This window comes from Momordica charantia, assembly GCF_013281855.1.
Source record: "Momordica charantia cultivar OHB3-1 chromosome 6 unlocalized genomic scaffold, Mcharantia_2.0 BLBB01000006.1, whole genome shotgun sequence".
NCBI classification, from domain to species: domain Eukaryota; kingdom Viridiplantae; phylum Streptophyta; class Magnoliopsida; order Cucurbitales; family Cucurbitaceae; genus Momordica; species Momordica charantia.
This window is the reverse complement of record NW_028275164.1, coordinates 13,390,919-13,416,278: the sequence shown is the minus strand read 5'-3', so window position 1 is coordinate 13,416,278 and position 25,360 is coordinate 13,390,919. Positions and strand designations below refer to the sequence as shown.

At 40.9% G+C, this 25,360-nt stretch overlaps 1 protein-coding gene and 1 non-coding gene across 2 annotated transcripts; both read left to right on the top strand.

Annotated features, from left to right (window-relative positions):
• The first annotated feature begins 2,333 nt into the window (after positions 1–2,333).
• Positions 2,334–3,267, top strand: LOC111025332 (putative fructokinase-4). Its single transcript, XM_022303175.2, has 3 exons — positions 2,334–2,446; positions 2,694–2,810; positions 2,915–3,267. The coding sequence occupies exons 1-3, from the start codon at positions 2,372–2,374 to the stop codon at positions 3,014–3,016; spliced, it is 294 nt and encodes a 97-aa protein (XP_022158867.1). The 5' UTR covers positions 2,334–2,371; the 3' UTR covers positions 3,017–3,267.
• A 17,288-nt stretch (positions 3,268–20,555) lies between these two features.
• Positions 20,556–20,662, top strand: LOC148210717 (small nucleolar RNA R71). The gene has a single exon (XR_015792032.1). It is a non-coding gene; the product is annotated as a small nucleolar RNA R71 (small nucleolar RNA).
• The last annotated feature ends 4,698 nt before the right edge of the window (positions 20,663–25,360 follow it).

Here is a 25,360-nt window from a genome sequence, read left to right as displayed (position 1 = left end):
AAAGATAACTTCATCTTTAAGAAATATGTAACTTGAACATATTTGCAACTTTAACAAATTTGATGTTACATGACACAAAAGTTAGAAACATAAAAATTTTGTTACACAATAACAATCAAATTCTTAATACACGAATTTAATTTTCGGATGTTAAATTTGTATGTTCGACCATTTTTTCATTGTTATCAAGTTTCACTTTCTTTCACTATTAAAAATCTAACAAAGTGAATTGACATTTTTAAAATAAGGAAAAAAAGTCAACAAAATATTATTAATATGAACATAATATTACTACTAATAAATTTTAACTTATTTAAATGTTTATTTTTAATTTAAAAATTTGTTATTTTTATAATAATTTAAAAACTATCCATTGATATATATATAAAATTGAGACCTCGATATTTTTATTGACACTAGTGCATTACCACGTGCAATGCACTTAATAAAAAAATAATTTTATTCATTATAAAAATAATTTATTTAACTAAATTAGTATTTACTTTAAATTTATAGAAACGTTATAGTTACATTAAATATATTTTATTATTTATAATTAGTGGAAATGAATTGAAGACACTAAATTATAAGGGGAGGGAACTAAAAAATTATAAATCTTTTAACATTCCAAAACCTTCGTATTCTACAATTAAATATATTATTATATATAAATATTTAATTACAATTAATTTAAATAAATGGATACAAAACTTTTTACCTTCTAACTTTTCACGTTACATTCACTTAATCTCTTAGATGCATACACATTGCATTATCTGATACAATATTTTTAATGACACTATTTTTAATATTATTAAAAATATATAAGTATTTTTATATTTTAATTAAAAAAAATACAATTTGCCTCATTTAGGCTTTTTTTTATATATATTTTCAACCTCACTACAAAATATATATTTATCTTACTAATTATATTTATAAATTATATTAATTATTTGAAAATTGTATAAGTTACTAAGAAAAACTTTTTTGTATTCTAATTTCTTCGATTACTTACATAATACCATTCACAATTGATTAATTAATTAATTAACTATTTATAATTAATTAAAAAATTTGTAAGGTATTGACTTACATAATTTAAAAAAAAAATACAAACTTTGTAATTATCATCCATAAGTTCACGAAATATTTGAAATAAAAAAAATACACTAATTATAAAATAAAAAATAACAATAGCAACAATTGGGCTAAGACCCTAGCTATAGACTCGTACCACAAAGTGGAATTGTAATGTCACCAACCTAAATCTGAGATATAGATCCAACATGTAATGTTGCAACTTGAATATGCCACCAACATCTTGAGACGTATTTGAAAATTAAAGAGTTATCCGAGAGTAAACGTAGAATTGAAAACAGTTAAAACGTTACATACTCCGTTCAAACTTTTTAATAACTAAATTTAAAAATAAAATAAACTCAAATTTTAGGAAATAAGATACATATTTAGTAGTCGTTAGTGTGAAGTTTATTTAATAATTTACAACTTAATTTTTAAATTTTAATTTCAAAACTTAAATTAAGGTTAAACATTTTGGATTTGAACTCAGACATTTTTAGTTGGAAATAGGTATTTAACGAGTTGAGATATTAAAATTAAACATTAAAAGGTTAAATTGGTGGAAATTTCAAGCTCACGGGAGATGGTTTAGATTTGTGTGTTCACATAGATCCGAATGAAACTTTTAAAATTATAGCAGCTGAATGGAAACTAAACCCAAACATAGCGACTAAACTGAAAGTTTTAAAATTAGGTTTTTTCCAGCTATTTTAATTCTGCTCTTCTATATATAAAGTAAATAAGTATGCTACGCTAAATTTTATTAACTTGAATAAGTTGACTTTAAACTATAGAAACAATTGTTCGTGGCTAAGAAAAGTTTGTATTAATTCAACCTTGATATTAAGACGGAGCTAAGATGCAATACCTGAGATTAGGGTGAGAGTCTCTATTTATAAATTCGTGGTCCGATCGAGTTTAACTAGTTTAAAATGATAGTTATTTGAAAATTTTTTACTCCAACAAGGTTGTAGAAAATAATTATTGACTGTTGGAAAAGTTTTTTGAAAAGTCAACAATGTAAACTAAATCTTAAAAATATCCTCACTCTCCTTTTGTGTTTCGAAACTAAATGTGCCGTAAAATTATATCCAAATCCAATTATTGACAAACCAGAAATTTAAATATCTCGAAAAGAAAAAACTAAAACAAAAACTCAACGAATATGTTTATTTTTTGGCAGAAAAATTAATTTCTATTAACTCTATTTACAATTACAATACGGATTACATTTTCCTGATAATTCAAATTCCTCACCAAGAGCAACAAGATCGACGATGAATCCGCCATGTCTCTGTGGCATGACAACTTGAAGCTCCTCCTCGTCACTCTCGGTGAGAAGGGCTGCAGATACTACACCAAGGTACGCTCATTTTGATCTCTGTACTTTCAAAACGTACTTCTTCGAACTTGGTTCGAACTTAGTTCATCAATGCATCTTAACAGTCCACACAATTACACAATTCTATTTATCATGTTTTGCCCATTGTTTCTCTGTCGAAAAACAGTCCAATTCCCAAAACACTTGTCTGATTAAAAGTATTCTTCTAAGTAGAATAGAGAGGCAGACTATGTTTCTAATTCTGGTTTCGCTTTGGCAAAAAATACAGAACTTCCGTGGCACGGTGGATGCCTTCCAGGTAAAAACAGTGGACACAACTGGAGCAGGCGACTCATTCGTTGGCGCCCTTCTTTGCAAGATTGTAGACGATCAATCAATTCTCGCGGTACCATATCTTTTATAGTTATCGATCAAACGAGGTCTTAGAGTTAGTTTTGTTTGCTAGTTTTGTTTGCTCGGGTTTTGAGAGCGATATTGTACGTGTTGCAGGACGAGAAGAGGCTGAGGGAGGTGCTGAGATTTGCAAATGCATGTGGAGCCATAACCACAACAAAGAAGGGAGCAATCCCAGCTCTTCCATCAGAGGGCTGACGCCACAGCTTTGATCAAGGCTTCTTCTAAGTAGAAATCAGTTTCTTCTTTTAGCTTTTTTTTTTCTTTTTTCTTTTTTTTTCTTTCTTTTTTGGGTTTGGTTTAGTGTTTTAGATTCTCATTTGTTCTTTCCAGGCATAAGTATAAAATTGTAAAAATAGTTTTAGACTATTTCTAGCATGATAAATATGATAGCCTAATTAAAGTATGGGGAAAAAGTTTCCATTTAACTTTTAACCCATAATTTTTTATTTCTCTAAATTGCAAAACTCTGATAAGTGATGAGATTAATACATTAGTTGATTTTTTTTTTCAAGATTTGTTGCGAGTTACGAGTACTCCTTAATTTGCAAGGATATCTCCAAGAGCGAATATGTATTGGCTAGATTTGAGTGTTTTCGTATCGGTCGATTTTGATCTTGTAACTAATTTAAACTTTTGGAAGGTCGTCATTCCTCATTAGTAACATACCTATAAAATTAAAGACATACCCAATTCATATTATTTGACCCACGCTAACTTACCCAACTTGAAATAGGCAATTGTTATAAAAATGGACCCATTAAAATGTCAATTTTTTAAAAGATTAAAATGTCAATCACAAATAAAAACATATTAGTGACAATTATTTAAGTCAACTAATAATTTATAATATATTTTTTTAGCCAAAGAGCCAAGAGGTTGTCACACCTCCAGGTTGTACTAAAAAAAATTATAGATATATATTTTTTAAAACGCTATCTTTGTAAGTGACTAAACAAATAGGGTAAAATATACTTTTAGATTATTTTTTGGGGTGGATGTGTTCTTACGACTTGTTTTTTGATAAATCGAACTCCCTCTCCTGTTTGTGGTTGGGATACTCCTTTTCATCGATTGTATGGGAACCTGCTTACTATTCTTCTTTGAAAATGTTTGGGTGTTTATGTTTTGCATCTACTTCCTCTCCTATTAATCGTTCCAAGTTTCATCCTCGTGCTCTTCCTTCAGTTTTTGTTGGCTATCCACCAAGGATGAAAGGTTACAAGCTTTATGATATTGAGCATAAGCGATTTTTCATATCACGGGATGTTGTCTTTCATGAGAATTATTTCCCGTTTCATACAGTTTCCCCTCAACCTACCGATGTTGAGCTTTTCCTGATATTGTCTTGCCAAAGTCATGATTTTTCTGGGAGTTCTTCTACTATACCGCCTGTTGACCTTTTGAATGAGGATGTTCATGCTGATATTTCTAGTTCTTCTTCTATTGGACATGTCCATGCTGTTATTGAACATCATGTTGTTTTTTAGCCTTCCATTCAGCCTTTTGCTCTTGTTGTTGACGCTACTACCACTGAACTTCCTGTTACTGAGGACAATTCTCCTATTGAGTATGCTACTCTTGTTCTGCCTACACCGATTGCTGATGTTCCTGTTGTTTCTGTTGATCAACATCTTGTTGTTTCAGACGTTGCTGGTTCATCTGCTGTGCAACATCTGCAACTTGTTTGCAGGTCATCCAGGCCTACATAGAGGCCATCTTATCTTAATGACTACCATTGTAGTCTCGATCACAATTCTCCAGCCAGTAGCTCTTTATGTTATCCTTCAGACAAATATTTATATTATCATAATTTGTCACAATCGCATAGAACCTTTTTGATGAATGTATCTTCTCATTTTGAACCTTAATTTTATCACCAGGTCGTTCTCATTACTCATTGGCGTACTTCTACGAATGATGAGTTGAAAGCTATGGAATTGAACCGAACTTGGTCTTTTGTGCCTCTTCCTCTAGGTCAACAATCTATTGGAGGTAAATGGGCGTATAAGGTCAAACATAAATCTGATGGTTCTATCGAGAGATACAAAGCTAGGCTGGTTGCAAAGGAATATACTCAACAGGAGGGCCTTGACTATATTGAGACTTTTTCTTCGGTTGCCAAATTAGTCACTATTAAAATATTGCTCACTCTTGCAGCTTCTTTTAATAGGGTTTTTATTCACCTTGATGTCAACAATGTCTTTCTGCATGGTAACTTGTTCGAGGAAGTGTACATGGACTTGTTTCTTGGTTACAAGCATGGAAAAATATCTTCTTAGAGGGAGAAATAGCAGACTTACAAGTTTATCTATGAACTTTGTTTGGGAGTAAAAATACTTGGGACACGTGGAGGACGCTCATTGGTGTTTCGGGAATAAAAGTTCCCCAGGTCCACCTCGAACCTGCCGAGGAGACTTGGTTCAGCCATCGTGGGGGCTAAGTGTAAAAAGCCCCGGTCCGACCTGGACGGGTTCGATCTGCTCAAACCCGATAGGTTCGACATGAAAAAGGACAAAAGTAACCGCCTGTCGTGAGTACTGTCGGACCCACCACCTATAAATAGAGGGTCTCATTTCGCGCTCAGGTATCGAATCTCATCTCGAACCTTATATTGTGCCCGACCTACACTGACTTGAGCGTCGGAGAGTTTACCCTCTTGTGCAGGTTCACTCTTGAGTTCAGGTCGAGCCGGGGACCGGGTTCGAGCTTGGTTCGTAGAACAGCGTTGTGCAATCCTTTGCATAAACATTTGGCGCCGTCTGTGGGAAGAACAATCTAAGTCATCCCGATCTAAAAGCGTGAACAAAAATGGTTCAGTCAGCAAACTCAACCAACACAGCAGACCGAAGAGCTCTAGCTGCTAATGATGGACACTAAAGGGAGGTCGGGGCAGAAGTGGCAGAGGGCCAGATTCATGAAGGCCTTGGGACCGAGCCGCTCCATAGGTCGGCACGCATCACCACGCCCGTTCTGCCACCGGCACATCTAAAACCGTCCAAGGCCAATCGTGGCCGAGGTGGGGCCTCAAGGAAAACCACTCGTGGACCAGCCCCAGCTCCTACTAGGGAAAACTTCGATGCACTCCAGAAAGAAATTGAGGCAATGCGCACTCAGATGCGCACTATGGAAGAGATGTACAACGAGATGGTGCAAGCCGCGGATGCTGGGTCTCGTTCTGAAGATCGGGTGCCGCACGATGAGATGCACGAGCAAAGAGGTCTGCGCCCTGGAGGAGATGAGGATGAAGAGTACACTCATCAGATAGGTGATCTCCGAGAGCATCTCAACAGAAAGAGAAGCTCGTCCCTCCGAAAGGGACGATCTCCGTCCTGCTCGCACAAGAACTCCAACCAGCAAGTCGAGTCCTCCTACAACCGAATAACTCCCGAGGGAGTAATCACAAGGGAGAAGTTCGACCAGCTAAAGAGCAAGTTTGATGCTCAGGTTGAAGCCTTGAAGGCTAGGTGCGAAAAAAAAGAGAGCCCGTTCGATGATAGCGACTTGGGGAAATCGCCATTCACCTCGGACATCTTGGAGGCTCCAACCCCTCCGAAGTTCAAAACTCCCACCATGAAGCCTTATGATGGGTCTAAGGACTCAAAAGACTATGTTGAGGTCTTCGAAGGCCTCATGGATTTTCAGGCGGCAACAGATGCAATCAAGTGTCGTGCCTTCCAGATCGCGCTCACCGGCAGCGCGCGCCTGTGGTATCGAAGACTGCCGGCCAGGTCGATCTCGACCTACTCCCAGCTGAGGAAAGAATTTATCAGCCAATTCTCTTCTCGGCACTACAATAGGAAGACAACAACTCACCTCACCACCATTAGGTAGAAAGAAAGTGAGACGCTAAGAGATTATGTCACAAGGTTCCAGGAGGAGCAGTTGAAGGTTGCGCACTGCTCCGATGACTCGGCCATGTGCTACTTCCTCACCAGCCTGGCCGATGAGACCCTCACCGTTAAGCTTGGAGAGGAGGCTCCAACAACCTTCCCCGAAGTTCTGCAAAAGGCGAAGAAAGTCATTGATGGACAAGAGCTCCTCCGAACCAAGACTGGCCGACCTGAGAAGCAGATCGACCAGAGGAAGCCCAGCCAAGAGAAGAGGAAGGTTGATTCCAAATCTAAAGACAAGGGACCATCCTCCTCTAGCAACCGAGCTGATTATCGAAGGTCGGATAGCGGACACAGCCGAAACCGACTTTATGAGCGATACACTCCGACCACCATCCCCATCTCTGAAATACTTTCAAACATCGAGGAAAGTGGGATGGAAAAGCTCCTCAAGCGACCTGAGAAGCTCCGAGGAGACCCAGAAAAGCGCAATAAAGATAAATATTGTCGTTTTCATCGCGATCACGGTCATAATACATCAAATTGCTGGGAACTGAAGCGCTAGATTGAAGACCTCATTCAAGACGGCTACTTCAAAAAATTCGTTGGAAAACCGAGGTCCAACTCAGTAGAGAAGAAAGAAGAGAGGAAGCGTTCAAGGACGCCGCCTCGTCGAGATGACCGACTTGTGGTCATCAACACTATTTTTGGGGGCCCAAGTGGGGGCCAGTCTGGAAATAAATGAAAAGAGCTAGCTCGCGAAGCCAGGCGCGAGGTGTGCATCATCAGGGAGTAGAAACCGACTTGCTCCATTACCTTCGGCGATGCCGATCTGGAGGGGGTCCACTTGCCCCACAATGATGCACTTGTGATCACCCCTCTTATCGATCATGTCCTGGTTAGAAGAGTATTGGTAGATGGAGGCGCGTCTGCCAACATCTTGTCCCTTCCGACATATCTGGCCTTGGGATGGACCAGGTCTTAGTTGAAGAAGAGTCCAACACCCTTGGTTGGATTCTCTAGAGAATCAATCTCTCCAGAAGGGTGTATCGACTTGCCGGTTACGATTGGGCAAGATGATACACAAGTATCTCAGATGGCCAAGTTCGTCGTGATCGACAGAAGGTCGGCCTACAACGCCATCTTCGGGAGACCCATCATCCATTCGTTCCGGGCCGTTCCCTCAACACTTCATCAAGTCCTGAAGTACTCAACTCCTAATGGAGTGGGCACGGTCCGAGGGGAGCAGAAAACTTCGAGGGAGTGCTATGCCACCGCACTTAAAGGGTCATCAGTATGCGCCCTAGGACAAGCCAACGAGGACGAATTGCTGAAGTCCGAGGCCGACCTACCGAAAGTAGGTAAAAGGGAATTCTCCGCACCGACAGAGGAACTCGAGCTTGTTCCTTTGCTTAGCCCTGAAAGACAAGTAAGCATAGGAACCAAGCTGAGGGCCACTGATAGGGAGAAGCTGATCAACTTCCTCAGGTCCAACTCGGACGTTTTTGCGTGGTCCCATGAAGACATGTCGGGCATCGATCCGAAGATTATGGTGCATTGTCTCAACATAGACCCATCATTCCGACCTGTAAAGCAAAAGAGGAGACTTGTAAATAGGGAGATGAGTGATGTAATTGCTGAGGAAGTAAACAAACTTTTAAAAGCTTAATATATAAGAGAAATTCTGTATCCTGAGTGGCTCTCTAATGTTGTATTAGTTAAAAAAAGCTAACGGAAAGTGGAGGATGTGCGTAGATTTTACAAATTTAAATAAGGCATGCCCAAAAGACTGCTTCCCACTACCAAGGCTTGACTAGGTCGTAGATGCAAGAGCAGGGCACAAGCTGCTTACCTTCATGAATGCCTACTCCGGATACAACCAAATCAAAATGCATGTTCCAGATCAAGATCATACCGCATTCATAACAGACCAAGGTCTGTATTGCTACAAGGTTATGCCCTTCGGCCTAAAGAATGTGGGGGCGACCTACCAAAGAATGGTGAACAAAATGTTCGCCAAGCAGATCGGCCGGAATATGGAAGTGTTGTGGACGACATGCTTGTCAAGAGCAAGCAGTCAAAGTCGCATCTTTCCGATCTGGCCGAAGCATTTGAAGTTCTCCGGAAATATCAAATGAAGCTCAATCCAGCCAAGTGTGCCTTTGGAGTCTCCACCGGGAAGTTCCTTGGTTTTATGGTAAACAACCAGGGGATCGAAGCCAACCCAGAGAAGGTAAAGGCCGAGCTCGAGATGGAGGCACCCAAGACTTTAAAGCAGCTTCAGTGCCTCAATGGCAGGATTGCAGCCCTGAATAGATTCGTTTCGAGGTCAACAGATAAGTGCCTTCCTTTCTTCAAAGTCCTAAGAAAGAGTGCGAGTGCGAGCAAGCACTGGAGCAGTTGAAAAACTATCTTTGCTCGGCACCTCTGCTCGCCAAGCCATTGCCAGGAGACAAGCTCCACTTGTACCTGGCAGTGTCTGACAGCATTGTCAGCTCGGCCCTAATCAAGTAGAAGGGAGTGTGCCAAAGTCCTATTTATTACACAAGTAAAGCCATGACCGAGGCCGAGACCAGATGTCCCAAAATGGAGAAGCTAGCCTTCGCATTAGTCACCTCGGCCCGAAGACTTAGGCCATACTTCCAAGCGCATACCGTCATAGTACTTACCAACTTGCCCCTGAAGAACATCTTCCACAGGCTGGAAACATCAGGGCGCCTGATGAAGTGGGCAATGAAGTTGAGTGAATACGACATCCAGTTCGAACCAAGAACTGCGTTGAAAGGGCAAACAGTGGCCGATTTCATCGCGGAGCTCACCCCATCGCCTCAGTCGGCTTAGTTCGATCTTCCGTGGATGATCTACGTTGACGGATCTTCCAATGAGAGAGGGTACGGAGCAGAGATCCTCTTGCTCGCACCGAGTAGCATGAGGTTCGAATATGCCCTGCGGTTCAACTTTCGGACTTCAAACAATGAGGCCGAGTACGAAGCAGTTTTGGCAGGCTTACGCGTTGTAAAATGACTGGTGGCCATCCACATCAAGGTCTTTAGTGACTCCCAGTTGGTCGTAAATCAGATTAAGGAGGAGTATCAAACAAAAGATCCCCGGATGGAAAAATATTTAAGCAAAGTCAGATCGCACCTCGCCCAGTTCGAAACTTACGAGGTGAATCAAGTTCCAAGATCGGAAAATTCCAATGCAGATGCCTTAGCCAAGTTGGCATCAGCATATGAGACCGACCTGGCCAGATCGGTCCCGGTTGAGATCTTGGACAATCCTTCAATCTTAGAGCCAGATATGATGGAGGTTGACACTCCAGCACCCTCGTGGATGGACCCAATCGTGGAGTTCATCAAAGGAAATCCGCCGTTAGATTCAAAGGAGCAAAAGAAAATGGCACGAAAAGCAGCTCGGTTCATACTCCAGGATGGAGCACTGTACCGACGTGGCTTCTCCCTGCCTCCTAAAGAGGGCATTTACATCCTTAGGGAAATCCATGAGGGAGTGTGTGGAAACCACTCTGGCGTCAGGTCGTTATCGGCCAAGGTGGTCCGACAAAGGTATTACTGGCCCACCGTTGAGCAGGATGCCAAACAGTTTGTGAAAGCCTGCGATAACTGTCAGTGCTTTGCAAACATTATCCATCAACCTCCCGTGCTGCTCACTCCCATCTCGACCCCGTGGCCATTCGCACAATAGGGAGTAGCTATCATAGGTCCTTTTCCTCTTGGCAAAGGGCAAACCAAGTTCGCCGTTGTCGCTGTGGACTTCTTCACCAAGTGGGCCAAGGCCGAGGCGCTGTCTCACATCACGGAGTCCAGAGTCACATCTTTCATATGGATGAACATTGTATGTCGTTTTGGTATACCAAACGCTATTGTGACGGACAATGGAAAGTAGTTCGACAATGCAAAGTTCAAGGACTTTTGTAGGAATCTGAGCATAAGCCATCTCAGTTCGTCCCCTGCGCATCCGAAAGCAAATGGGCAGGTTTAAGCAATAAACAAAATTATAAAACGAGGACTTAAACTGAGATTGGACTCCAAAAAGGGACGATGGGCCGAGGAGCTACCCGAAGTGTTATGGTCATATCGGACTACCCCAAGAGAGTCAACTGGCAAAACTCCGTTCTCACTGGCCTTTGGCTCTGAAGCTGTTGTTCCAGTTGAGATCGGCATGCCAACCGACAGTTCGATCTTTTGGACTTCCGAGTTCGAGGAGAAATATTAAAGACCAGAGAAGGAAACTCTCAAATTCAAACCTTAAAAACAAACACAAGGGGCGATGTGGAAAGAGTTCCTCCCCAAACTCAATTCTTTAAGCTTACGAGTTAGAGGTGCGAGATGAAATTATTCATATATGAGTTCAAATTTACAAAAGTAAGTTTCAAAGCTTAAGGAAAAAGCAATAAAAGAAAAAACAGAGCTTGGTGTGCAGAAGTGGAGAAAAGAAGATTTCATTGATTAATGGACAGAGCCAAGGCTTGTATACCTTGTAGCTCTGCCCAAAGACTTACAAAAAGAAAAAATAAACACAAACAACAAAATAAATAAAAAGCCTCAGCTACTCCCGAGGTGAGAGGACAGCTCGCCTTGGGAGCCCAGAAGGTTCATCTCCTGAGATCCGCCCTGCTGTGAGGGGACTTCTTCTTGCATGGTGCCGACATCAGTTGGCTCCTGGCTTGGAGCGTCTTCATTTTCCATGTCGGAGTAGTCAGAGTTTAGTTCCCTAACATACTTCTCCACCAGCGACTAGGGGCCTGGAGTACTGTTGGGTCCTGAGGCCCACTTTTCAGCGTACTTTCTCTTCAGGTCACCAAGGTCGATTTGAAGGGTAGGCATATCGGCAGCAATGCCCTTCATCAAGAACTTGAAGCCCGCATCACTGAAGTCCTTAGCGAACCCATTGAAGTCTGGGTGCTGCCTGAAAGCCTCCTCCAAAAGCGTCCTGTTGGAGAGGCGCTCTTTTGCCTCCTTGAGCTCGGCAGTAAGGAGCCCTGGCGAAGTATTCTTCTTCTCAAGGACTAGAGCCAGGTCGTCCTTCTTCTTAAGGAGTTAGAACTTCTCCTTCTCCAGCCCTTTAGTGATTGCATGGGCAGCTCGGAGGTGGGCCTTATGCCTCTCATCCTCCCTCCTCAGCAGCTCGGCCTTGGCTTCCACCTCGGCCCTCAGGATATCCACCTCGCTTTGGGCCTTCAGCAGCTCGCCCTTCAGCGTGGTGGCGGCCTCTAAGGCAGCAGAGGAGTTCTCCCTCTCCTTCGCTGCTAAAGCCTCCCTTCCATCCAACTCGGCCTTTATCATAACCGCCGAGTGAATGGAAGCAATGAACGCCTGCGACGACCAAGCACACAAGAGTTAGACCGAGCTATAAGTTGTAAAAGTAAAAGCAAACACAGAAGCAGGTCTTACCTTTGCAGCACGAACCCTGGGTCGCTTACAAACTTGGACGCTCTCCTAAGGCAGCGGTCCAAGCACACAGCCGAGATGCGGGACACCTGATCCTTCACCCCGGAGCTTGACGGTTCCATTCTGAACTGCATCTTCACATCGGATGTCCCCCCCATCCGAGCTTCAGGGTCATCCACTAGGTCAGCATGACTCATGGGCAGTGGCCCACGAAGACCGGCCTCCGAGGAGGAAGTGGTTTTCTTCTTCTTTCTTCTCCTCTTCAAAGGAGAGTCCTCCCTAAGCGCCTCGGGCTCGTTCCTCAAGCGCTTTTCTCTAGAGTTTTCCCCAGCAGAGTCCAACTCGATCACCGGAATTGGAACTTCAGAAGATGGCCCAGCGTTGTATTGGGCCACAGGACGAGCCGCAACAGAAGTTATTGGCTTTGTGTTTTGAACAGTCTTAAGGGCGTGAGCACGACCCTTAGACTTGCGCTTCACACTACCTGTGAATCCGCACACCATTGCTGCAAGACAGTTAAAACAAAAGGTCAGAACTAGAAGTTGAAATACTAAATTGAAGTGAGGTCGAGCTCGACTTACCAAGCTCGGAGTTTGGCCTTGAAGCTTCAACCGGACGCACCAAGGGATTGTAATCCAACAACCTTGACTTGACTGGTGGTTTATGCTGAACGCACGCACTAAGCGTGGTAACAATTCGATAGATGCAAGCGCACACCTGTCAGAGTAATATAAAATGGATGGAGTATCCAAGTATCGATCCTCAAGGACTTCAAATAATTTCCAAACTCTAAAGTTTTAAAGAATAGTGAATGTTGAAATGAGTGATTCTTGTAAAATGGGAAGTGGTCACAAATAATGGTTTTGGATTTGGGATTTGGACTTATAATGGTAAAACCTAGCCCGAATTACTTCAAGTTAGCCAACAAAGAATCAAGGACATGCTAAGGACAATATGCATTTTACTTTAGAAACCAACGACTACGCTTCTCACTTGACTTATGTCTAAGCAAGTTCAAAGTCCTAAGACATTCCCTAATATGTCTATTATGAGAGATATCTTAGTTTTAGGATGGAAATAGTCGCAACCTCGGGTTAAGGTCCTATGTCTAGGCTACTTAAGCGGAACACTACTTCTTAGCAACCCTTTTTAGAAATAAAAGGCTAACTATCCATAACCGGGCTAGAGACGGGAATTTAGAAAGACATATTGAAGAAAATACAGCAAGTAAAATGGTTGAAATTGGAATGCATGTGTGAACAACAAAAGTTAACTAACGGAGAGTTTTTATCGGGATTGAGAGCTTCGCCCTTCTCTTTCAAGCAAGGGGGAGTGTCACGTGTTCTTTCCTCCAAAAACACAACTCTCTTAACTGAAAATAAGTAAAGGCAAAGGGGAGATAAGCAAAGTGCTGGATTTTTATAAATTTGAATAAGTAGAAAATAACTAAGTACAAATGGAAACAAAACAAAGCTCAATAAAGAAATGTAAAGTGCTCCGGATTTAAAAACCAAAAGCAACTAATGAAAACAACTCAAAAGTAATTAGAAAGCAATAAAGAAACACTAAAAATGATCAAGAGAAGGAAGCAAGGCTTGATGATTTTGGTGGAGAAGCTGCTGGAATTTATAGCTGTGCAGAATTGGTTAGGTAGGTCCTAAAACGATGGTGAATCACCCATTTCCAACATCTTTGACTGACTAAATTGTGCTCAAACTGATAGTGGAACACTTCTTCTACACGTATGCATCGGTTGGAACCACCAAAACGCATTGGAAGACGCGTTTCATTAAGGGCAAAGTTGGAAGAAAACCAGTTTTCTGCAGCCTTCCCAGGCGCCTGGCGCCTCCTATGTAGGTATTTCCGACTTTTTGCTTCTTTTGATTAATTTCCACTCCCAAATGGTCCTAAAATGTCATAAATACAATATAAGCGAACCAGAAACCACCATATATGAATTTTGCATGAATTGGAACTCAAATGACCGAGAAAAGTCTGAAACAAAGCTAAAGCATAGTAAAAACAGCATCTAAAACCTTCTTTTTACCCATGTAAACAAGCGTAATCACACCCCCAAACTTAACTTTTTGCTTGTCCTCAAGCAAAACTTAGCAACTTTAATCAGCTTTCTAACACATGGACAAGGTAGAGCAAAAGCAACCGAGATGTTCAATCATAAATTGTCTCAGGGAAAAGATGTCAAAGCCTACCATTCTATTGCCTTCGTAAGCTTAGTCACTATAAACCAAGTTTGAAATGATAAAAACTTTCTCTTTCAAAATCCTTTTTCCTTTCAAAAACAGAAAACGTTTTCAAATATCTCTAAGGAATCTGCACACTCCCTTCTTACATTAAGACTTTTACATCTGAAAGACCGGCTACTAGCTCCTGAGGTTTCCACACACTAACATCGGTTTCAACCACAGCTACTCGTAGAAAGACTTTGAACTAACAAGCTAGGTCATAAAACAACGACAATGAGAAACACGAAGTCACTTATCACCATCTTTACTGCTATTTTCAAAGTCAACACCCAACCTAAAACTAAATGGGTGTCTACAGTAGGACTCGGAAATCATAAATACATTTTCTTTAACTCTCATTGTTTTTACCACTCTTTTCTTTCTAACACAAGTCTTTTCCCCACTCTTATTTTCTCTCAACAAGACTCTTTTTACTCTTTTGCAACTTTTTTCTTTTTCTTTTTAAGCTAAGTGCTTTTCAACACTTTCTTTCTGTAATAGCATTTGTTTTTCCAACTGACTCTTTTTCAAAAGAAAATAGCATGAGTTTTCAAATATAAATAACACTTTATCTTTCTGAAACAACGACTGACACAACGATTGTCCCCCCCAAACTTATGAGAGACAGTGTCCTCACTGGGAAAAGACTTTTGCATCGGATGAAAAAGGCTTAATAGTAAAAAGGACAAGGACTTCCTATATAGGGGTAAAGAAAAAGTTTAAAGTCTGTAAAGATCAAAAAGACATAAAAGAAAATGGGTTTATCACATAAACAAAGGAAATAGCTCAAAGCTTAGTCAGGCATAGAACAGAAAACTCAGCAATCTCTTAGAATCATCATTGACATGAAATCACATGCACAGCACAGATGCTTCAAGGTAGGCATGTGAAAAGCTAAACTAAGGTTAAGCGAAGGCATACTTTAAGTGATCAGAAGATAAATGATACTAATTTATACATGCTTCAACTGAGCTCAAAACATAATCAAAACAAAAACATGCGTAATAATGCTAGAATATGCAAACTACGTCATTAACCAAAAGAGTAATACACAAAAAAATAGTAAAGAAGGAACCTCCCCTTCATGAAGTCGGAGGTTGTGGACTAGGATCAGTGTCGGTACTGGAAGATGGATGACCAAGGATAGCAGCTAACGCTGGAGGCCAGGAAGGTAAAACCGCAAAATCCAATGAAGCCCTCAAGTTGTAGATATGTTGCACGACTTCTCGAACCTGATCTCGCAGCTGTTGGTTCTCCTCTCGAAGATGACGAATCTCCGATGTAGGAGACATCCCAGTACCTTCCCTTCTTTGTAGCGCATGGGTGATAATTCACCAAATATTCTTCTCTTCCACAATTGGAAGATGCCCTAATATTTTTCGAAATGCTGGAAAAAATAGGGCAGGCGCCAGGCGCCTGCTTGATTCTTTTTTCGCAAAGGGCAGGCGCCAGGCGCTTGCGTAATTTTTTCAACATTTTTTTATTTTTTTCTTTCTTTCTTTTTTTTTTCAACGTTTTCAAAAACACTCTTAATAAAAAAAACTTTTTATAATTAAACAAAAAGAAAATACAAGATACAAAGACTTCCTTCCTTTACTTTTGTTCTTTCAAAAACGGATAAGAAGGAAAAACATTTTTCGCAAACATTTATTGACCTGAAAGTTGAATAGAGGTTTTTCGTCTATCCACTGGTTCTCCAAAATACGGCTTAAGTCTCTGCCCATTTACTTTAAAAATATTTCCCTTAGAGTCAACTAGATCCACTGCCCCATATGGGTAGACTTTAAAAATTTTAAAGGGACCAGACCATCTAGACTTAAGTTTCCCAGGAAAAAGTTTCAACCTAGAATTGAATAACAGAACCAGATCACCTTCTTGAAGATTGTTCGGCCGAAGACGCCTATCATGCCACTGTTTAGTTTTTTCCTTAAACAACTTAGCATTCTCATAAGAAAATTGCCTGTGTTCTTCTAATTCCAACAATTGTAACTTCCTCGCTTCACCTGCAGCCGACAGATCAAAATTTAATTTCTTAGTAGCCCAAAATGCTTTATATTCTAGCTCAAGAGGCAAATGACATGCTTTTCCAAAGACTAGCCTATAGGGGGACATACCGAGGGGAGTCTTAAATGCTGTCCTATATGCCCAAAGTGAATCATCAAGCTTCAAAGACCAATCCCTACGGTTAAGATTTACAGTTTTTTCTAAAATGTTTTTTATCTCCCTATTAGATATTTCGGCTAACCCATTTGGTAGCAGTTGCAATGGCTTCTATCCATTTCGAAACATAATCTACTGCTAACAATATATAAAGCTTACCATTAGAAGATGGAAATGGACCCATAAAATCTATACCCCACACATCAAATATTTCAATCTCAAGGATCGGGGTTTGAGGCATTTCGTGGCGTTTAGATATATTACCTGTCCGTTGGCATTTGTCACAAACCTGGGCAAACTTATGTGCATCTTTGAACAGAGTGGGCCAAAAGAACCCACTTTGCAAAACTTTGGCTGCGGTTTTGTGTCCTGCAAAATGTCCTCCATATGGAGACATATGACAAGCGTCTAATATCGCCTCGTGCTCTTCTTCTGCGACACACCTGCGTAAGATATTGTCAGGTCCTAGCTTATATAAAAAAGGCTCATCCCAACGAAAAAATCGAACTTCATTTAGAAATTTTTTTACCTGTTGCTTGTTGAACTCATAAGGAACTATTCGACTTACCAAATAATTTGCTATATCGGCATACCACGAAACTGAATCAACTCGCAAGAGTTGCTCGTCAATAAACTGTTCACGTATAACAGTTCCATCATCACAGAGCGGGGATTCCAATCTAGACAGGTGATCAGCAACTTGGTTTTCAGTACCCTTCCTGTCCCTAACTTCAATATCAAACTCTTGAAGTAACAAAATCCACCGTATCAAACGTGGCTTCGCATCTTTTTTAGCAAATAAATATTTTAAAGCAGAATGGTCAGTAAAAACAATGACTTTTGTGCCTATTAAGTAAGACCTAAACTTATCAAAGGCGAACACAACTGCTAACAGTTCCTTTTCAGTAGTAGTGTAATTGAGTTGTGCACCGGTCAGAGTCTTACTAGCATAATACACAGGATGCAAGATCTTGTTTTTACGTTGTCCTAACATAGCTCCTATAGCATAATCACTGGCATCACACATGAGCTCAAAAGGTAAATCCCAATTAGGTTCGATAATTATAGGGGCTGAACTTAAAGCAACTTTCAACATTTCAAATGATTTTAAGTAGTCATCATAAAAAACAAATGGTCTATCATGTTCTAACAATTGACACAAGGGTTTAGAAATTTTAGCAAAGTCTTTTATAAAGCGGCGGTAAAATCCCCCATGCCCTAAAAAACTTCTAATCCCTTTGACATTTGTAGGAGGAGGTAGCTTTGAAATGATGTCTATCTTAGCGTGGTCTACCTCTATTCCTTGCTTGGAAATTTTGTGACCCAAAACAATACCCTCTTGTACCATGAAATGACACTTCTCCCAATTTAGGACTAGGTTTGTTTGTTCACATCTTTCCAAGACTCTCTTTAAATTAACTAAACATGCGTCAAAAGAATTTCCAAAAACAGAAAAGTCATCCATAAAAACTTCTAGAATATTTTCTACCATGTCAGAGAAGATGGCCATCATACACCTCTGAAAAGTCGCGGGTGCATTGCATAGTCCAAAGGGCATTCGCCTAAAAGCGAACGTACCATACGGACACGTAAATGTTGTCTTCTCCTGGTCTTCTGGAGCAATAGTAATTTGATTATAACCTGAATATCCATCTAAGAAACAATAAAAATCCTTACCTGCCAGACGGTCGAGCATCTGGTCAATAAACGGTAGAGGAAAATGGTTCTTCTTCGTTACCTTGTTGAGTTTGCGATAGTCAATGCAAACTCTCCACCCATTCACAGTTCGGGTTGAGATGAGCTCATTCTCCTCGTTGGCCACCACGGTTATACCCCCTTTCTTTGGTACACACTGTACTGGGCTTACCCAGCTGCTGTCGGATATTGGGTATATAACACCGGCGTCAAGCCATTTAAGAATTTCTTTCCTTACAACCTCTTTCATCTTCGGGTTCAACCGCCTTTGACTCTCAATAGAGTTCTTAGCATCTTCTTCCAATAGAATTTTGTGCATGCAAAAGGTCGGGCTTATCCCTCGGATATCTGTTATCGTCCATCCAATGGCCTTTTTGTGCTTCTCCAAAATCTACAATAAAGAATATTCATTAGCAGGTGATAAATTGGAAGCTATAATAACTGGTAAAGTGTCGTTATCCCCTAGATACACATATTTCAAATGTGACGGCAATGGCTTCTGCTCCAACGTGGGTGGTTCCACTATGAACGGAAGTAACGACTTGCATTCTTCTTTTTGTATTTTTTCAACAGGATTAGTCACATTTTCTGGTCCTTCTGCTATCTTATCAAGCCTTCTTCAATCTCTGTAACTAATAAGTCATAAAACTCATCAAACATAACAGGATTCAAGCTATTTATAGCAGAGCATTCTTCAAAGTCTCCTGGTAATTTCATGGCGTCTAGAACGTTAAATTTAACTTCTTCATTATTTACCCTCATTGTAATTTCTCCCTTCCTCACATTAAAAACTGTATCCCCAGTGGTTAGAAATGGTCTTCCTAAAATAATGGGAACGTCTAAGTCCGCCTCGCAATCTAGAATGATAAAGTCCGCAGGGAAAATGAATTTGTCCACCTGGACTAAAACATCTTCTATCTTTCCCTCAGGTCTTATGATAGATCTATCTGCTAGTTAGAGGGTAACTGTAGTAGGTCTAGCTTCTCCTATGCCTAAAGATTTGAAAACTGATAATGGCATAAGATTAATGCTAGCGCCTAGATCACATAATGCCCTGCCTAAGTTTTTTCCTCCTATGGAACATGGAATGGTAAAACTGCCAGGATCGTTACACTTCATGGGTAGCGGGCTGCCTACAGCTTCACTACTACATTTTGTCATGGCTACCAGTTCATGCTCTCCTATCTTTTTCTTCCTAGAAACTATATCTTTCAAAAACTTAGCATAATTTGGCATCTGTTCTAGAGCATCCACTAATGGTATATTTATATGCAATTGTTTTAAAATATCTAAAAATTTTCTAAACTGGGAATCATTATTTTTCTTAACTAATCTTTGTGGAAACGGGGGAGTAGGGGTAAAAGAAGGTTGTACCTGTGGAGGAACACTCGAGGTGTCCTCATTACCTTTTCTAATATTTTCTTTTTCTGGTGTTGTTGGATTCTCTGGTATCTTTATAGTTGGTTCAGTGGACGGAATCTGTACATCTGTTGTTGGCATTGTTGGTCCATTATATGCCAGTCCACTCCTAAGGGTGACAGCTTTGCACTGTTCTTTCCCTTCTCGTTTTGGTAATTCAGTATGGCCTGGAAAAGAACCTTGTGGTCTATTCTTCAATTCATTGGCGAGCTGTCCCAATTGGGTCTCGAAATTCCTCATTGATGACGCTTGGGATTGTATCACTGCGTCGGTTTGGGCTATGTACTTCTTCATCATATTCTCAAGATTTGAGTTGTTATTTTGAACTAGTGGAGTCTGTGTTCTCTGATTGTACTGCTGTTGCGGCGGCGGGATGTATTGCTGTGTAGGTGGAACATAGGGCTGCTTGTTCTGCTGGCTCTGCCCTTGATTAAAACCGCTCGAACCTCCTTGACCTCCCCATGAGAAATTAGGGTGGTGTCTCCAACCTGGGTTGTAGGTGTTCGAATATGGGTTAAAGTTCCTATTGTTCCCATGTCCTACATAAAAAATGGAAGTAGGGTTATGTGGACAATTATCATAGATATGGTTTTCACTGCAAAATGAACAAATGAGATAGTTGACTTGGCAAACAGGGGCAGGAGTGCAATAATCCGACTGCACAAGTTGTATCGGCGTGGCTAATGGATTTTTTATTCCCAACGCCATCTCTTTCAGCCTCTGGTTTATTGTAACCATCTCTTTCTGCATCGAGGTCGCAATGTCCAGAGCCAAAACTCCAGCTGGATCTTGCTTCTTTGGTGCTGCCCTAGATCTTTGCGAACACCATAGTTCGTTGTGTGAAGCTAAGTCATTTAGGATGTCAACTATCTCGTTGAATGTCTTCTTTGTAAAGGCTCCGTTGGCAGCATTGTTTAGCATCATCTTAGTAGGATGATCTAAACCTCTAAAGAAATGTTCCATCTGGATGCATGCCGGCAAGCCATGGTTCGGACATTTCCTGATTAGTTCTTTAAATCTTTCCCACGCCTCGTGAACAGGTTCACGATCATACTGTCTAAAGGAGATGATCTCCTCTCTGATATCAGCGTGGCGAGTAGGTGGGAAGAATTTTGTTAAGAACTTCTCCACTAACAACCCCCATGTGGTGATGGATCCCGGTGGAAATGCATTGACCCATGCTCTAGCTTGGTCCTTCAAAGAAAATGGAAAAAGTGTTAGTCTAAGAGCATCGTCTGTTATACCAGGTAATCGAATTGCATTTGCAATTTGAATGAATGATTTCAGATGATCATGTGGATCCTCATGTTCCTGCCCTCCAAAATGTCCAATTGTCTGCAACATTTGGAACATCATTGGTTTAAGCTCAAAGTTTGCGTGGGTTGGAATAGGGTTGACTATTCCTGAATCAAAGTTCTGAAAAGCTGTGGCGGCATATTCTCGCATTGCCACGTCTCTGTTGTCCGCCATCTGGATATGGTTGAATTCATCATTTCTTGCATGATCCCTCATATTACCGTTAACAGCAGGTGGATCAACCGGATCACGAGGTGGAATATCTGCCATTGATGTGCTCGTACTCTCTACCTCACTTTCAGGACTGATTTCACCTTCTCTCTCTTTTTGCTTTTCTAGTTGTTTTCAAAGTCTTTGCTCCTTTCGAGTTTTTTGAAGGGTCCGCTTAATCTCAGGGTCAAGGGGTAGAAGAAAAGATCTTGTGCTCATGCACTTTAACTTACCCTTGTGAGATAAACGACAAAAAATATAGAACAAAAACGGTGGATGAAAATTACACCCAACAACAATTCACAAAAATAAAAACTAAAAGAATTTGAAAATAATTGTAAAACTAAAGTCTCTGGCAACGGCACCAAAAACTTGACTGGTGGTTTATGCTGAACGCACGCACTAAGCGTGGTAACAATTCTATAGATGCAAGCGCACACCTGTCAGAGTAATATAAAATGGATGGAGTATCCAAGTATCGATCCTCAAGGACTTCTAAATAATTTCCAAACTCTAAAGTTTGAAAGAATAGTGAATGTTGAAATGAGTGATTCTTGTAAAATGGGAAGTGGTCACAAATAATGGTTTTGGATTTGGGATTTGGACTTATAATGGTAAAACCTAGCCCGAATTACTTCAAGTTAGCCAACAAAGAATCAAGGACATTCTAAGGACAATATGCATTTTACTTTAGAAACCAACGACTACGCTTCTCACTTGACTTATGTCTAAGCAAGTTCAAAGTCCTAACACATTCTCTAATATGTCAATTATGAGAGATATCTTAGTTTTAGGATGGAAATAGTCGCAACCTCGGGTTAAGGTCCTATGTCTAGGCTACTTAAGCGGAACCCTTATGTCTAAGGCGTTCCTCTCCTCGGTTTAACCACTCAACAATGCAAATAAGCAACCTTTTCAGTATTGACTTGTTAAGACTTACAGTGGCCTTCTCTAAATCCTAACTTTTTGGGAAAACATGTTGAGTAATGAATGGAAAGCAAAAACACTACTTCTTAGCAACCCTATTTAGAAATAAAAGGCTAACTATCCATAACCGGGCTAGAGACGGGAATTTAGAAAGACATATTGAAGAAAATACAGCAAGTAAAATGGTTGAAATTGGAATGCATGTGTGAACAACAAAAGTTAACTAACGGAGAGTTTTTATCGGGATTGAGAGCTTCGCCCTTCTCTTTCAAGCAAGGGGGAGTGTCACGTGCTCTTTCCTCCAAAAACACAACTCTCTTAACTGAAAATAAGTAAAGGCAAAAGGGGAGATAAGCAAAGTGCTGGATTTTTATAAATTTGAATAAGTAGAAAATAACTAAGTACAAATGGAAACAAAACAAAGCTCAATAAAGGAATGTAAAGTGCTCGGGATTTAAAAACCAAAAGCAACTAATGAAAGCAACTCAAAAGTACTTAGAAAGCAATAAAGAAACACTAAAAATGATCAAGAGAAGGAAGCAAGGCTTAATGATTTTGGTGGAGAAGCTGCTGGAATTTATAGCTGTGCAGAATTGGTTAAGTAGGTCCTAAAACGATGGTGAATCACCCATTTCCAACATCTTTGACTGACTAAATCGTGCTCAAACTGATAGTGGAACACTTCTTCTACACGTATGCATCGGTTGGAACCACCAAAACGCATTGGAAGATGCGTTTCATTAAGGGCAAAGTTGGAAGAAAACCAGTTTTCTGCAGCCTTCCCAGGCGCCTGGCGCCTCCTATGTAGGTATTTCCGACTTTTTGCTTAACCTTGACTCTAGGAGCAGCTTGTCGGTCACCAAGGTTTCGATCTTCCTGGCCCTCGGAAAGTGATCCTTGTAATGCTTGAGGGTGTCAAAGGAAGCTTGAGTGAGTCCGGGAATTGGCTTGATTGACACTGCATAGAACAAAGAAAAGTTCGAGTTAGGTAAGAAAGGACGGAATTGAAAGATCTAAAGTTACAAAAAAAAAAAAAAATATATTTGTAGCAACCCCCATACCTAAGTTCCCAAACCTAGTGGGAACATTAAAGAAGGGACGACCTGACTCGTCCTTTGCCAGCCACTCTCCAGAGGCAAAGAACCACTTCCCCACCCATCCTTTGATAGAGGTCGGCCCTTTGACTATACCACCTGCGCCTTTCCTTGCGCTCATATAGTACCGACCTGGCTTCTTAGCTATCCTCTTGGCCTCAAAGCAACCAAGAAGCTGGTCAACGTTTAGCAGCTCAGCCTCGTCCTCGTCCCGAGCTTGTAACCAAAAAATGATGGCCAGCGCAAAAATGACAACCCATCCATTGGGGGCCACTTGAGCAGGAGCTAGTCCTGTTCGGTTTAGAAACTCCTGGGTAAAAGGGTGAAGAGGAAGTCTGAGGCCGTACTCAAACATTTTTAAATAAAGAGTGACCCATCCCTCTGGAGGATTGTCAACTCTTTCTCCTTCTTCTGGAATCCTAAGGAGGATGTCATTTGGAATATTAAACCCCCTACGGAGGGGTCTGAGGTAATGTTCGGGCATTTTCGAAGGGTATTTTAAACCCTGGCCCGAGGTCGAAGTGTCACTATTCTCCCCATCGTCAGAAAATCTAAAGTTTTCTATCTCTTCCAGCTCGGACTCTAACCTAAGAGCTAAGTCCTCCCAGAGTCATTCGGTTTAAGAGGCGAACTACTTATAGTCCGACCTACACTACCTAAACTATCACTACTGGAAGGGGAAGACATGAAAACCACCATATTTGAAAACAAGAGAACAAGAATGACTGACCTACAGAAGGTTCGAGTTGGTTTCAGATCGAACTCAAGAAATTCAGGGAACGTAAGGTTTGACCTGAAGTCCCGAAACTATTTATAGCTAATCGGAAAAACCTCTAGACCGTACACGTGTAATGAACAAATGGCCAGGATCATCTCGAGATTCGTAACGACGGAGTACTTGAGTACCTCGACAGCCTGGCAGATCGAAACATCTTCCACAACGGTCATATTTTCCCAGCGAATTAGAAGTCTCCACGTGTCTAAAATTAAGTCGGATAAATTTCTCTGCCAGATCGAGATCGGACCTGACAGAGAGGGGACCAATGTTTGGGAGTAAAAATACTTGGGACACGTGGATGACGCTCATTGGTGTTTCGGGAATAAAAGTACCACCAGGTCCACCTCAAACCTGCCGAGGAGACTGGGTTCACCCATCGTGGGGGCTAAGTGTAAAAAGCCCCGGTCCGACCTGGACGGGTTCAATCTGCTTAAACCCGACAGGTTCGACATGAAAAAGGACAAAAGTAACCACTGGTCGTGAGTACTGTCGAACCTACCACCTATAAATAGAGGGTCTCAATTCACGCTCAGGTATCGAATCTCATCTCGAACCTTATATTGTGCCCGACCTACACTGACTTGAGCGTCGGAGAGTTTACCCTCTTGTACAGGTTCACTCTTGAGTTCAGGTCGAGCCGGGGACCAGGTTCGAGCTTGGTTGGTAGAACAGCGTTGTGCAATCCTTTGCATAAACAAACTTAAACAAGTTTCTCAACTGTGGTTTGATAAGTTTTCACGGGCTCTTCTACTTCTTGGTTTTCACCAAGCTAAATCGGACTATTCCTTGTTTACTAAAGGTTCTAGTGACACTTTTGTTGCTCTTTTAATTTATGTGAATGACATTATCATTGTTGGACCTTCTACTTCTATTATTGAGTCTTTGAAAGTTTCACCTTAATAATGCTTTTTGGTTGAAGGACTTGGGTTGTTTAAAGTATTTTCTAGGATTGGAGTTAGCCCGTTCATCTTCTGGCATTATTTTGTCCCAGAGGAATTATGCTTTACAGCTTCTTAAAGACTCTGGTTTCCTAGCCTCAAAACTAGCCCACTATCCATAGACCCTGCTGTCAAATTAAATGCTTAAGAAGGTGAACTTCTTGCAGATTCAACTTCTTATCGGAGACTTATTGGATGACTATTTTACCTCACGTTTTCACATCCTGATATTGTTTTCACAGTCCACAAATTAAGTCAGTATGTTACTTCTCCTCGACAACCTCATTTGGCAATTGCTCATCATCTCCTTCGTTACATTAAGAACAACCCAGACAAAGGAATTCTTCTTCAGTGTTCATCTTTTCTCCAGTTGCTACCTTTGCTGATGCGAATTACGCATCTTGTGTGGATTCTCGAAAGTCCACAACTGGTTTCTGTATATTTTTGGGTGACTCCTTGGTCTCTTGAAAAGCTAAGAAACAGTCTACTATTTCTCGCTCTTCTGTTGAAGTTGAATATCGGGCTCTTGCTGTGGTTACTA

Bases quoted from the DNA above. Each gene is read 5' to 3' on its own strand.
- LOC111025332 (XM_022303175.2), top strand. From the start codon at position 2,372: ATGTCTCTGTGGCATGACAACTTGAAGCTCCTCCTCGTCACTCTCGGT. The intron at 2,447-2,693 runs GTACGCTCATTT...CAAAAAATACAG, and splicing joins GCTGCAGATACTACACCAAG to AACTTCCGTGGCACGGTGGA. The intron at 2,811-2,914 runs GTACCATATCTT...TACGTGTTGCAG, and splicing joins ACGATCAATCAATTCTCGCG to GACGAGAAGAGGCTGAGGGA.